Consider the following 15,051-nt stretch of genomic DNA (forward strand, 5'->3'; position numbering starts at 1 on the left):
GAGGCGCGTGGCGGGGTCCGCAGTCGCGCGGGGGGTTAGGGCGCGCGTGGCCGTATCGCCATGGTGTCGGCCAGCGCGTGCGCCGGCCAGGTGGGCGCCGTGCTGCCTCTGCTGCTGGTGCTCTTCGACCTGCTCGGCGAGGGTGAGGGGCTGCGGGGCGAGCCCGCGCTGGTGCACGGCGCTGCACGCTGCCGGGGGAGAGGGGACAGGGCTGCTGTTGCTGGCGGGGCGGGACAGGGCGGTACCAGCCTTCTGCCGGGGGAAGCTGCTGCCCAGCGTGCAGGGAGTGATGTGGTGCTGGGACGAGGGGCTCGGAAGTGTGGGGGAGGTTGGCACTGCGGGGTGAGCATGGGGCGGAGCAGCGCCGGGCTGGTGGGGGGGCGAGGCGAAGGTTAGACTTGGTGCCTTGGTTTGGTTTTCAGTGATATGTAATCATGCTCACCACAGAGAAGCCCGCACTTCCCTGAGCACTCTCGCGTATTACCACATCATAGGGTTATTTACCATCACAACAGCACCGTTGAGTGGTTTTGAGTATTATGCCCCTTAACCTCCTGACGCGTTGAGGGGTATCACCGCAGCAGCGCTGTGCTGGGCTCTAGTGCCAGGATGCCACCTGGGAGGGAGAGCAGATCTGTGTGGGCTTGGGGGCAATGCCAGCCTGTGGGTATTGAAGGGAGATAAATCTGTGATGGGCAGGGAATGTCAGCCGGCGTTGGGATTGTCAAAGGTGCACTGCCATTAATTCTGGGTACAACCAGAGAATGATGGCAGTAAAAAATAGAAAAGTTTGTAACTTTTCTAGTTGGGGGCAGTGGACAGTCACTTTGAAAAGAATAAGTGTTTCTGAAAGATCTAAATTCAAATAGATTTTAATACAAATATGATGACTAGAAATAAATGCAGCCATCACCATTAATTGTTGCTTTTAAAAATCCTAGTATTTAATTAATGATATTTCTAGTTTTGTGTTGTAGCTTTGTTTTGTTGAAACTACAGCAAGTGCAGTTCTATTTATTTTGGTTTCTATTCTTAGACCTTCTTAATCTGTTTTCAAAAGAAACTAGGGAAATTGGTAGGATGCTAATTACTGTATGATTTTAAAACTGTGGATCTAGCTTAAAGAATGGCCATGTGGAAATGGTATTATGAAGTTCCATACTTGTGGTGTCTCACTGATTTCCATACAGATTTGCTCAGTTTCCAAGTAAAAGTCTTTTTTTTCCTAACTTTTAGCCCTGTAAGGTTGCTCTGGGCTCTGAAAATCAAGTTAGGTTTTGTTTTGGGTTTTTTTAATCATTCGTCGCTGCCAAGAATAGTGGTTCTGCAGAACAAATTATTCCCTCAGCTAACGGGGTTGCACAGGTGTTTGTGAGGGCATAATTTGAAAGCTGGTTGTACAGATGTATCAGAAGACACAATTTGGCCTGCAAAACTCGCATTATTGCTTGTAACGAATGAGAAAGAAAGAAAAAAAAACTGCTTCACTGTCACAGCTCAGAGTAACAGCCTTGTTAGTCTGTATTCGCAAAAAGAAAAGGAGTACTTGTGGCACCTTAGAGACTAACCAGTTTATTTGAGCATAAGCTTTCGTGAGCTTCAATGAAGTGAGCTGTAGCTTACGAAAGCTTATGCTCAAATAAACTGATTAGTCTCTAAGGTGCCACAAGTACTCCTTTTCTTGTCACAGCTCAGTGAATATGGACCTTTCTAAGGGCTGTAGTCACTCTGGAGGTTAGAAATGTACTTTGAAGTTGTATTAAATGAGAAGTCTAAAAAGTGGAGTGTCCTGGCTGAATGACAATTTAATATTGAATGTAATGTGGCAAAGATACACTGTACTGTATAAGTATATGCTGCAGGATTGTACTGGTTTTCCCCCAGCTGCTTCTGCTGCAATGTTAAAGGAAGAGTACTAACACCAGATGAATCAGTCTAAGCCAGTGGTTCCCAAGCTGCTTCCAGCAGCTCCCATTCGCCTGGAGCAGCAAACCATGCCTACTGGGAGCCGTGATCAGCCGAACCTGCGGACGCGGCAGGTAAACAAACTGGCCCGGCCCGCCAGGGGCTTTCCCAGCACAAGTGGCGGAACAAGTTTGGGAACCACTGGCCTAAGCATTTGTACTTGTTTTTAAGCATCTGTAGATAATTCATCTTCCAAATATGTTCCTATAGATGCAAGGAGCATGGATGACCTTGGTGCTTTGTTGATTGTGGCCTTGGTAGTTGCAAGTTTACTTTCTAATTTTGTATATATTTTCCTAATAGCAAGCTTTAGCAGATTGTGAAATATTCTCCCAGGGAAGGGTACCATTTAAACCTAGACTGGACAAAGCACTCTAGACAAAGAACAGTTCTACAGATACTTGGATGGCCAAAATATGATCTATTAGGTCTTTTTCATCTCTAATTTCTATGTCTTAATATCTCTTATGAAGTAATATTTTATTTTAGTATATGAGTGGTTAATGTAATACATGACTCACGTTTTCCATAGCTGTAAATCATTTTGTACATGTACATTTTTAGTTTCTTCTTACTCTTTCTATAGTGCTGAAAGAGTTAAATAACGAAATGGAGATTTGTAAATGGGAGTGGTGTATTACTGTGAGGTTTCGACCCTCCTGCAGGCTGTGTTCATCTCTTCTTCTCTTGGAACAGAAGCAGTATTTTAAGTCACAATTTCCCTGGTTTTAAGAGGAGTTTGAGATTCTCTTGGGAAGAGATGATGCTGGAGTTTACTATTAGAACTAGTTAGAAAATAACTGTTTCACCAGCTCATCTTCCAAGAAAGTCAGTCAGTGCATGTTCCTCCAATTCCACACCTCATTCTTTCTGGTGTTATACCAGTAAAACAAAACCCAACAAGATCTTTTAAAATGCTGCGTTTATTGTGAATACAAAAAGAGGCACAGTAAACAAGTAATCATAAACATTCTATCCTATGTACTCACACAAAATACCAAAAGTGGCAAAGCAAGTAAACAGTCATATTTACTACATCCTATTCACTCCTACACACATACACATACAGGTTCTGCAAAGTTGTTACAGTTACCAGCCTAGAGGTTGCTCATGCCAAGTTACTGGCCAGGTAACCTGGGCATGAGGGTGGAGCCGAGTCTTTGTCGGATGCACATCCGATGCTCCTGGAGGGCGATTGTAGAACCAGACTCAAAGTTCTTAGTCTTTAGGGTCTGTTTTTATAGGAGTTTATTCCTATGCTAGTCTGTGGACAGGGCCGTCTCTAGGCACCAGCAAAACAAGCAGGTGCTTGGGGAGGCACATTTCTAGGGGCGGCATTCCAGCGCCAGCCATGCGGCCCCTAGAAATGCTCCCCAGCTCGCCTCCGCCCGCTCCCCTGAGTGCATTACCGCCACTCCACTTCTCCCCCCTCCCTCGCAGGCTTGCCGCACTCGAAACAGCTGTTTTGCACAGCAAGCCTGGGAGGGAGGGAGGAGAAGCTGAGCGGTGGCATGCTCGGGAGAGGTGGCGGTGGTGGAGCGGAGGTGACCTGGGGCGGGGAGTGGTTCCTCTACCCTCCCACCCCCCGTTACTTCCTGAGGTCCCCCCCCGCACTCACCTCCGCTCCGCCTGCTCCCTTGAACGTGCTGCCTCTCCCTTGCCTGGGAGGGAGGGAGGAGAAGCTGAGCGGCAGCGCGCTCAGGGGAGGCGGCGGTGGTGGAGCGGAGGTGAGCTGGAGCGGGGAGCAGTTCCTCTAAATCCCCCCCATTACTTCCTGTGCCCCCCCCCTGCTCACCTCTGCTCTGGCTGCTCCCCTGAACGAGCTGCCTCTCCTTCACCTGACAGGGAGGGGGGAGAAGCGGAGCTGCGACGTGTTCGGGGGAGCAGGCGGAGCGGAGGTGAGCTAGGGCAGGGGGGAAAGTGTGGCAAGCCCTGGGAGGAGGCGGGGCTGGGGATTTGGGGAAGGGGTTGGGAAGGAGCGGAGTTGGGGTGGAGCCAGGGGCGGGGAGGCATGGGAAAAAACGCGGGGGCAGCCAAAATTTTTTTTGCTTGGGGCGGCAAAAATCCTAGAGCCGGCCCTGCCTGTAGAGGTGGCTTCATCCTGCTGTTGCTGAATCAATCAGCAGATGACACATCCTTGATGGCTCCATGCTGCCAGATGTTATCTTGTTCTTCGATTCTCCAATCCTTGAAGCTGTTGGGTGGATTCCAGTCTGCCCTCTGGGGGTCATTCTTCGGCCAATTGATACTGAAGTGGTAACTCTTAGGCTGGCACTCCTAACCATTCATCTTCTATTTACACACAGCATCCATTCACACGCATTTTTGAGCTTTAGTTCAACATATATTGCTTCTAACTTTAACAACTCTTAGGGTGTAAGGAAACTGCTTAACCCCCTTACCATATAACGTACATAACAAGCAAGATAAAGAAGGTGAGAAGGGTGGGAGTCTCTGTGTGCTGTTCTGAGGAACAGTTGGTTTTGCAAAGTCTTATCTCTTCTGAGAACAAACTCTCTGTCCCAGGATGTGCTGAGCAGTTTGGCCTTGCAAACCGCTCACAGAGAAAGGAAAGGCCTTCTAAGTAACATTACTTTGGGATCTTTAAACTATATAAAATTAAAAATCATACAGAAATTGTCTGGTATAGTAACATTGGTACCACCAGTCGAACTGTGACTTTTAAATGATGTCAAGTATCAGAAGGGTGGCTGTGTTAGTCAGTATCCACAAAAACAACGAGGAGTCTTGTGGCACCTTAAGACTAACAGATTTATTTGGGCATAAGCTTTTGTGGGTAAAAAATCCCGCTTCTTCTCCTCATGGTTTTTGTGACTTTTAAAAAGTTCCCTTTGCAACTTGTTAACTTGCTGTAGAAGTTCATATTAGCTGTGTAAAATCTGTAGGACGAAGGAGCGTATTTTAACCTAAAGTCTGACATGGCTGCTGGTATTGTACCTCAGATGTCTATCTCAGAGTTAGGAAAAGGTTCCAGAACTTTTGGAGGTGAACTGCAGCTTGCACTGCCATTTCCCTAGTATTCTAGTACCTGACTGAAAATGAGCCCCAGTCTTCCTTTGGAATTCTTTTGACTTAAGAACATGAGAATGGCCCTACTGGGTTGGACCAAAGGATACCTTGCCCAGTATCCTGTCTTCCGACAGTGGCCAATGCCAGGTGCCCCATAGGGAATGAACAGAACAGGTAATCATCACGTGATCCATCCCGTCGCCCAGTCCCTGACTTCTCCAGCAGAGGGGCCTTGTGCCAAATTAAAGCCTTGTGGATCAAAGATATTCGTCCACCCCAAGCTAGAACTGGGAAGAGAGGACTAGATGGAAATGCCCTGTTTCTCTTCTGTCCCTCCATCCAAGTAGAAAAGCAAATTGGTCATAAGGAGGGGGAGAAAAGATGGGCCAGCTCTGCAGGCAGCTTAGCACTCAGAGCTGGCTTCATTCTCTGCTAAGCTTCTGGGAACTGCTTCTCCTTATCACTCTCCTTTTTCCTTCCCCTCTCACTAGATTCCTCTCACTGATCCCAGGCCGCTGCAGATTCTGGAGGGAAGGAGGGTCACTGGTGACTTTCTTTTGCCCCCACCCCTTCCCAATGTCACTTCCATCTTTGGGAGTGGAGGGGATTTCTGCTCAGTTGCTACTATCCAAAGTTACTCCGTATCCCTAGTGAGTGGCACAGGTGTTCCTTTCTCAGTCTCTTCCCTTCCCAAACCTCCTTTGCCTAACTGCTTTTAGCAGCAGTACAGCTGCTGCTGTAGCTAGCTGTGCCTCCCTGCTTCTGAAAGGCAGACCTACCTGAGTGGGGGCAGGGCTCTGTGAATGGAGGAGGGTTCCAGATCCTGGCTCGAGCCGGAGCCCAGATATCTACACTGCGCTGTTGATAGAAAAAAGAAAAGGAGTCCTTGTGGCACCTTAGAGACTAACCAATTTATTTGAGCATGAGCTTTCGTGAGCTACAGCTCACTTCATCAGATGCATACCGTGGAAACTGCAGCAGACTTTATATATACACAGAGAATATGAAACAATACCTCCTCCCACCCCACTGTCCTGCTGGTAATAGCTTATCTAAAGTGAGCAACAGGTTAGGCCATTTCCAGCACAAATCCAGGTTTTCTCACCCTCCACCCCCCCACACAAATTCACTCTCCTGCTGGTGATAGCCCATCCAAAGTGACAACTCTTTACACAATGTGCATGATAATGAAGTTAGGCCATTTCCTGCACAAATCCAGGTTCTCTCACTCCCTCACCCCCCTCCAAAAACCCACCCCCATACACACACAGACTCACTCTCCTGCTGGTAATAGCTCATCCAAACTGACCACTCTCCAAGTTTAAAACCAAGTTAAACCAGAACATCGGGGGGAGGGGTAGGAAAAAACAAGAGGAAATAGGCTACCTTGCATAATGACTTAGCCACTCCCAGTCTCTATTTAAGCCTAAATTAATAGTATCCAATTTGCAAATGAATTCCAATTCAGCAGTTTCTCGCTGGAGTCTGGATTTGAAGTTTCTTTGTTTTAAGATAGCGACCTTCATGTCTGTGATTGCGTGACCAGAGAGATTGAAGTGTTCTCCGACTGGTTTATGAATGTTATAATTCTTGACATCTGATTTGTGTCCATTTATTCTTTTACGTAGAGACTGTCCAGTTTGACCAATGTACATGGCAGAGGGGCATTGCTGGCACATGATGGCATAAATCACGTTGGTGGATGTGCAGGTGAACGAGCCTCTGATAGTGTGGCTGATGTTATTAGGCCCTGTGATGGTGTCCCCTGAATAGATATGTGGGCACAATTGGCAACGGGCTTTGTTGCAAGGATAAGTTCCTGGGTTAGTGGTTCTGTTGTGTGGTATGTGGTTGTTGGTGAGTATTTGCTTCAGGTTGCGGGGCTGTCTGTAGGCAAGGACTGGCCTGTCTCCCAAGATTTGTGAGAGTGTTGGGTCATCCTTTAGGATAGGTTGTAGATCCTTAATAATGCGTTGGAGGGGTTTTAGTTGGGGGCTGAAGGTGACGGCTAGTGGAGCCATGTACATTGGTCAAACTGGACAGTCTCTACGTAAAAGAATAAATGGACACAAATCAGATGTCAAGAATTATAACATTCATAAACCAGTCGGAGAACACTTCAATCTCTCTGGTCACGCAATCACAGACATGAAGTTCGCTATCTTAAAACAAAGAAACTTCAAATCCAGACTCCAGCGAGAAACTGCTGAATTGGAATTCATTTGCAAATTGGATACTATTAATTTAGGCTTAAATAGAGACTGGGAGTGGCTAAGTCATTATGCAAGGTAGCCTATTTCCTCTTGTTTTTTCCTACCCCCCCCCCCCCAGATGTTCTGGTTTAACTTGGTTTTAAACTTGGAGAGTGGTCAGTTTGGATGAGCTATTACCAGCAGGAGAGTGAGTCTGTGTGTGTATGGGGGTGGGTTTTTGGAGGGGGGTGAGGGAGTGAGAGAACCTGGATTTGTGCAGGAAATGGCCTAACTTCATTATCATGCACATTGTGTAAAGAGTTGTCACTTTGGATGGGCTATCACCAGCAGGAGAGTGAATTTGTGTGGGGGGGTGGAGGGTGAGAGAACCTGGATTTGTGCTGGAAATGGCCTAACCTGTTGCTCACTTTAGATAAGCTATTACCAGCAGGACAGTGGGGTGGGAGGAGGTATTGTTTCATATTCTCTGTGTATATATAAAGTCTGCTGCAGTTTCCACGGTATGCATCTGATGAAGTGAGCTGTAGCTCACGAAAGCTCATGCTCAAATAAATTGGTTAGTCTCTAAGGTGCCACAAGGACTCCTTTTCTTTTTGCGAATACAGACTAACACGGCTGTTACTCTGAAATCTGCGCTGTTGATGAGCACCTTTGTGCTGTTCCTGAAAGGTCCTTGTGGTGGGCACTCCTCTTCCTGCTCTATGCACACTAGAGTTTCACCTCAGAAAAACTTTCCACAATACGTAGAAACATTAGAAAAAGAATCAGCAGTTAATAGCAAAATGTCAGACTGTCATTTTAAACATCACACTTTCATGTAAAATTCTTTTAACCTTTTTTAGTTCCATGTAACAACTTAAATTAGTATACATATTTTCTTTATTTTTATGGCCTCTTACTTTGTGTACAGTTGTCATAAATATAAAGGGAAGGGTAAACCCCTTTGAAATCCCTCCTGGCCAGGGGAAAGCTCCTCTCACCTGTAAAGGGTTAAGAAGCTAACGGTAACCTCGCTGGCACCTGACCAAAATGACCAATGAGGAGACAAGATACTTTCAAAAGCTGGGAGGAGGGAGAGAAACAAAGGGTCTGTGTGTGTCTGTCTATAGTCTGTCTGTATGCTGGGTCTTGGCCGGGGATAGACCAGGAATGGAGTCTTAGAACTTTTAGTAAGTAATCTAGCTAGGTATGGGTTAGATTATGATTTCTTTAAATGGCTGAGAAAAGAATTGTGCTGAATAGAATAACTATTTCTGTCTGTGTATCTTTTTTGTAACTTAAGGTTTTGCCTAGAGGGGTTCTCTATGTTTTTGAATCTAATTACCCTGTAAGATATCTACCATCCTGATTTTACAGGGGGGATTTCTTTATTTCTATTTACTTCTATTTTTTATTAAAAGTCTTCTTGTAAAAAACTGAATGCTTTTTCATTGTTCTCAGATCCAAGGGTTTGGGTTTGTGGTCACCTATGCAAATTGGTGAGGCTTTTTATCCAACATTTCCCAGGAAAGGGGGGGTGCAAGTGTTGGGAGGATTGTTCATTGTTCTTAAGATCCAAGGGTCTGGCTCTGTAGTCACCTAGGCAAATTGGTGAGGCTTTTTACCAAACCTTGCCCAGGAAGTGGGGTGCAGGGTTTTGGGAAGTATTTTGGGGGGAAAGACGCGTCCAAACAGCTCTTCCCCAGTAACCAGTATTAGTTTGGTGGTGGTAGCGGCCAGTCCAAGGACAATGGGTGGAATATTTTGTACCTTGGGGAAGTTTTGACCTAAGCTGGTAAAGATAAGCTTAGGAGGTTTTTCATGCAGGTCCCCACATCTGTACCCTAGAGTTCAGAGTGGGGGAGGAACCTTGACAACAGTCAACTTCACTGTTTTGTTTGTATAGTCACATAACTTCCCTTGTTGTTTGCATGGGCCTTTCACATGCCACAGGGAAGAAGGGTACATTTTGGAAGAAGAAAAGAAAAATGCTATGGAAAAATCTCAAACTCAGCAGGGAGACTCGGACATGTGAAACTTGAACCTGCTTTAAGGTGGTGTTTTTTTTGTTTTTTTTTTTAAATGGGCTAGATTTCGATTTGACTGAGTCCCTCTTAAGGTTATACATAGAGATTTAGGGGATTTTTAAAGTTTGTACATTCTAAAATCTAGCATCAGACATTCTAATAACAGTTCTCTGCTCCCAGGATATAGCTACCAGGAAACCTAATATTTCGTTTCTTGAGCTAAAGCAAGTAGAAATAAACATTACTGGCAGGGATAAAGGGCTAACTGCACCTCGCTTGCCTTCTGTCTCTGAGTGCATCCCCTCAGCTATCAGGCCTGGTGCCTTTACCTCTCTTTGGGTGGCATTCTGCAATTCTCCCACTCCTACTCAGTTTGGCCTGAGCTACCCTATCAGCCATGCTTACCCTGCAGGTCCAGCTGGGTTTGACACCTGCAGTTCTTCCCTTCAAGAGTCTGTGACCAGTGCTGCATATAGTGACAAGACAGCCTTCTTACAAATCAAAACATTGCTTTGTTTCACTGTTGAAATTAAACAATTAGAAAAAATGAAAAAAACTAGAAAAAAACAGCAAGTAGACAAGCTCATGAACTATCTTAACTATAGGCTTACCATTCCTTGATGGTAGCCTAGTCAGGTCTAGTTTCTTCAGACACCCCAGAGGGTCCTGGATGTCAGTCTGTTCCCCTCCAACATCTTTCCAACAACTGCCTTACCCAGGGGGAGAGAAAGGGAGGGGGGGAGAGAGAGAGTGAGGTGAGAGAGTGTGTGTGTGTGTGTGTCACTCTCTCTCCAGCCAGAATCTTAATTACTATCAGTTCTTGTACTTTTATCCATCTGGACCAAACCAGTCTGGTAAGCTCAGCAACAGATCGAATCAGACTCCTCAGAGCCAATTTTGCTTTTCCACTGTCTCATAACAATCCTCCAGTTTTTACCTTGGGTGGCTTGTCATGGGCCATTGTTTCCTTACCGCACGTTATTAAACTAACCACTGTATTCATACAGTAAACATCCCAGTAACCAAGTCAGCGTACAGTATTCAGAACTTATTATGCTGCTGTTCCATGTCTTTCACAGGTGGCACTAAGGGTTCCATTCTGTGTTCCCTTCCCCCACCCCCTAATGGAGCTGATTGCGCTATGATACTTTCACCTTGCAGGTCGGGTTGCCAGAGCCCTCACCACCTCCCACACCTCAGCCACCTGCCAAGCCTAGATCCCCATTCCATTCCCCGAACCCTTCATTTCTGGCCCCACCCTGCAGTCCGCACCCCCAGCCCAGAGCCCATATCCCCTCCCATACCCCACTGCCCTTCCCCAGCCTGGAGCCCCCTCCTGCACTCCAAACCCCTCATCCGCAGCCCCACCCCAGAGCCTGCACCCCCAAACAGACCTCAACCCCTCCCGCACCCTTGGGCCTTAGAGAGGGAGAGGGGCAAGGGTGTTCGGTTTTCTGCAATTAGAAAGTTGGCAACCCTACTTGCAGGATCAGGCTGTAATCTGCCTACAGTAACTGTATTGTAGCAAAAAAATACCTTAAAGGTTCAACATGCACATACATAAGGTTGTAAGTGTGGAATTGTGTTGATGCTACACAACTGTATTCTGTGTCCAGTACTGGTATGTTCCTAAGCATAACTTCTTACAGTACATCCCTTCTATGTTAGGTATACGTGATCTAAAATAGCAGAATACCTGCATTAATGCTTGCCCAGAGTGAGTAGAAATGATGGTCTTCTGAGTGGGGCTTGGGTTCTGCTGTCCCTTTGAGGTGATGGGGAGAGAAGGATCAGACTAGTCCGCATGCTGCTTGTTCTTCTTGAGGAGAAAGCCAGCACTTTCGCAGAATGACAGAGAAGACAGAGAATGGAGTAACTTCTTTGCCTTTGTCTAGACTAGGATTTAAAGGTGTGTTAGAATGTATTGGCTAATAGGTTCTAAGAGCCTAATGAAGAAAGGCAATATGTACTTCAACACATGTTAAGGTTTAACTCAAACAGCTAAGCGGAAGCACATGTTACTTTTGTCTACACTTAGCTAAGGCAGTCTAATGTTTACTTCTGCTTAGCTGTTTGAATCAAACCTTAACGTCTTGAAGTACACATTGCCTTTCTTCATTAGGTTCTTAGAATGTATTGGCTAATAGGTTCTAACATACCTTTAAATCCTAGCTTAGACACAGGCCAACCTGTTCTTTTCACAGAATGGAAAGGGGGATCAGGATCACAGCATCCTCTCACCTGCTGCTTCTTTAAGAGCAGGTGCTGGAACTAAGGAGATCAGTGGGAGTGGGCCCAGAAGCTGCAGACTTGAAGTCCTGTAAGGAGTTGGAGAGCCATCACTAATTAATTAACAGCAAGAAAGAAATATCATTGGAAATTAAATCCCCAAGGCTTTGGGGACTTTACTTTGGGTGTGGCTGTCGCTGCTCAGAACTTTCATTTGCTCCTATTGTACTACTCTTGGCGTAATTCTCCATCACCACATCTCATATCTGTTCCTTACACGAATGCTGTCAAGATTTTGAATGTGCTGCTTCTTTCAGTTTAACTCTGCTGAAATCCTTGTGCATGCCTTCATCTTCTGTATGCTGTACTGCATGTCTCTTCTTGGTAGTCTCCCCAAGTTCCAGTACTGCAAACTTCTGCATTTATGTAATGTTGCACTGTTTTTCTCAGGTATACAAAGAATTATCAAATCAGCCCTATTCTCAAACAATTTCACTGACTTCCCATTTCAGAATCCAGTTCATAGTTGTCATCTTTGATTTATAAAACACTCTGGACTTGCTTCTGCGTGTTTCACACCTTGTTTTTCCACTCTCCCCATTCAAGTTCCCTCTGCTCATCTAGCACTGGGCTCCTCTGTCGCTTCTGACAGTGTGGTTACTGTAGGGAACTGTCCTTCACATCTCCTGCATTTGGAACAGCCTTCTTATATTTCTCCTTGAATATATTTGTTTGCCCTTGTCTGTTCCTTTTAATTTTACTCTCTCTGGCATGATAGCTGAATTGTATTATATAACTCTTCTTAAAATTATTTTGAGACACTTTATATGAAAGATACTACTTAGAACAAGTAAGTCTTATTGTAGAACTCTATTCTTGGAACTCTACTGACATGATTGATGATGAATTAGGAACAAGGAAGTGAAGAAGGCTGGTTCAGATTCAAACACCATTCCAAAGACCAAGAGAAATCAATCTTTTCTGAATTAGAAAAGATAAAGCTGGTAGAGAAATGTTGTGTTCGTCATGCAAACAAAATTGAAGTGTGAGGACAAAGGGGTGAGGGGGGAGCCCCTGAAAAGTGCTGTCTCCATTTAGAGCTGTGTTATTGTGAAGGACCCTATTTATTATGACCTGCTGCCAGTGTAGTTTTATTGTTAATGAATGTATGTTAATTTCAGTGCTGTTTGTTTGATTCTGCTGTGGTCCATAGCCAAAACTGTCTTTTGACCTCAGCTGAAATGAAATGTGATCCAGTAGAATATCTGACTCTTCAAAAAGGGCTTTCACACTAAAGCAAATTTGAAGTGGGACATTCTGTACAAGTGACTCACTCTCACTAATTGTCTCTGTACCATTTGTTGCTGTTGCCGCAGGTATTTATAGTTTATTAAGTACCTCCTTCCAGTTGACCAGCATCTGCTTGATCCTGCAGTGACATCAGAACCCTGCCTTTATTGATAGGCCCACCTGTCTAGAATCCCCATCTGAGTGTTGGACATCCCTGTAGTTTTTGTTAATCTAGTGATATGTTTGAGGTATCAGTTTTTTGAGTTAGTATTTCAGGTCAGTGAAGTTTTCTCAGTGGGAAACTTTTCTCAGTTACTGGGTAGGAGGGGATCAGAGCCATGGAGTGGAGCTACTTCAGCAGTGTAATGAGGGAGCACAACCCAAATTCCCAGATGATGATCTGGCTTGCAGAAAGTCAGTTCACAAAGAGGCCAAAATCTTGTTTTTTAAACAAAGTGACTCTTCTCTCCAAGAGACTTCTCTCAGAATTTGGAACAGAGAAAAGGAGAGTGACCAGCCATTGTTCCACTTTAGAAATTTCCGTACTGGCTCTGACCACTTGTTCGTTGATCGCTGCATCTTGTCTCTGAAACTGACTCGTATCGGATGTTCCAGAGGAGGGCACAAGAAATTGTGTGGTTAATAATTATGAAATAACTTGCCCATAAGGGAAGTTTCCCCATTCTTGCCATATATTCTTATGCCCTGAGACATTAGTGTTCAATTTTCCTCACCTTCTAAAGCCTCTCTTACGTAGCTGTGGATGTCATACATACAGATGTCTAAAACTTTTCTAAAGATAGAAGAATAAAGGACATTCAATTAAATTAAAAGGAAACACATTTAAAAATGATGTAAGGAAATGCTTTTCACCACTACACATGCTGGGCTTGATCCCGCACCAAGCAGTTGATTGGAGTTCCCCCATTGATTTCAGTGGATGCAGAATTAGATACCGAGTCTCTGCAGCAATAACAATTATGAACTCAAATTATACTGTAATAATTATACTGCCTGCGTGATTGAAAGTGCTTGGCTTTGTTCACATTTCATAATATACTAGGGACTGACGTCTCTTGTGCAACTTTGCTCTATAGGTGTTACTGTACTTGAATATTGCATATGGGAAGTCTGACACTTGGCAAACAGAATATGAAACACTGTTCTTGTCCGTGTTTGTTTAAATTCCTTTTATAATATCAAAATATGTACAATAACCTGTATTTAGGACTTGAATTTGTAAAGATCCTTAAATAAGAGCATGAAATAAAGTTAAAGGGAACTTCAAAAATTTCTGTGTGGACACTCAGTGAAGAGAATACAGAGTTATCCATCGCACTTTCATGATCGGGTTATTGAAGTAAATTTTATATTTAAAAAAAAAACTGCTCATGTTCATTCTGTTATGCACAGCATGTGATCCTTGTATTTAGGATTTTAATTACAACAGGAGAGGACAATGTATTTTGCTACCTTATATGGATGTAGAGAATCTTGTATGTGCAAAAGCTAGGTAGAATGTAGCTAGTGATGCATATTCAACAGCTGCTTTTAAAATGGTGGCTTACAGTATTTAGACTTTCTTCATTATAACTGGGTCTTTGGAGAGGGGCAGAAGAGTTAAGTCCGAAAGGAAACTAAGATGAGAAATGTAGCATTTTGTTTTCATGTGCTTCTGTATCAGCAATTTATTTTTGGGGTAGGGAGCTCTTGCCTGGTAACAAAATATGAACTGTCCCTTATGATTTTTATGTATTATGGAGGGAGGGGGAGAGAGAGAGAGAACACTCTATCCATCCCTGCCCTTTTTATTTATTTATTTATTTATTTTGGTAGTGTCAACTTTGCTAGAATCAAACTGTGTGATTAAAAATGTTGACTCTTCTATTTTAGGAGTCGAATGTGGAATAAATGCTGAAGTAGAAAAACAACTTGAAATGGGCAAGAAGTTATTGGCAGCTGGACAGCTAGCTGATGCCTTGTCTCACTTCCATGCTGCTATAGGTGTGTATCTGAAGATAAAATTATTTGACTGCTTGTGGTGCAGAATTTTTGTATTGAAATGCTCTATCCTTCACTCTTCCTCATAATTTGCTTAATTAATAAGCCTCCAATTCACAATGCGTGGGTGGACTGCTGTGCCCATGTGGGACCACATGGAGCCCTACTGACCTCATGAATGCGGCAAATGGGACCCCACATGGGTGTGGAAAATTCCAGGATCAGGGCTCAAACCTAGAACAGCCATAGAGTATGTGAACACCAGCTCTGGGAGGTGTTGCAAAGCATGAGGCAAACTAACTGCTTGTAACCACCTG

General features: G+C 44.4%; 1 protein-coding gene across 1 annotated transcript in view; it reads left to right on the plus strand.

Moving 5' to 3' along the window:
* The first annotated feature begins 47 nt into the window (after positions 1–47).
* The window catches only part of DNAJC3 (DnaJ heat shock protein family (Hsp40) member C3), a 67,399-nt gene continuing 52,395 nt past the window's right edge, over positions 48–15,051 (plus strand). The window contains exons 1-2 of the mRNA XM_077812721.1: positions 48–142; positions 14,627–14,737. Coding sequence (XP_077668847.1) covers positions 61–142; positions 14,627–14,737 — 193 coding nt within the window. The 5' untranslated portion in view covers positions 48–60. The remainder of the gene's footprint in view (positions 143–14,626; positions 14,738–15,051) is intronic.

This window comes from Eretmochelys imbricata, chromosome 1, assembly GCF_965152235.1.
Source record: "Eretmochelys imbricata isolate rEreImb1 chromosome 1, rEreImb1.hap1, whole genome shotgun sequence".
In the NCBI taxonomy this organism is placed as follows: Eukaryota; Metazoa; Chordata; order Testudines; family Cheloniidae; genus Eretmochelys; species Eretmochelys imbricata.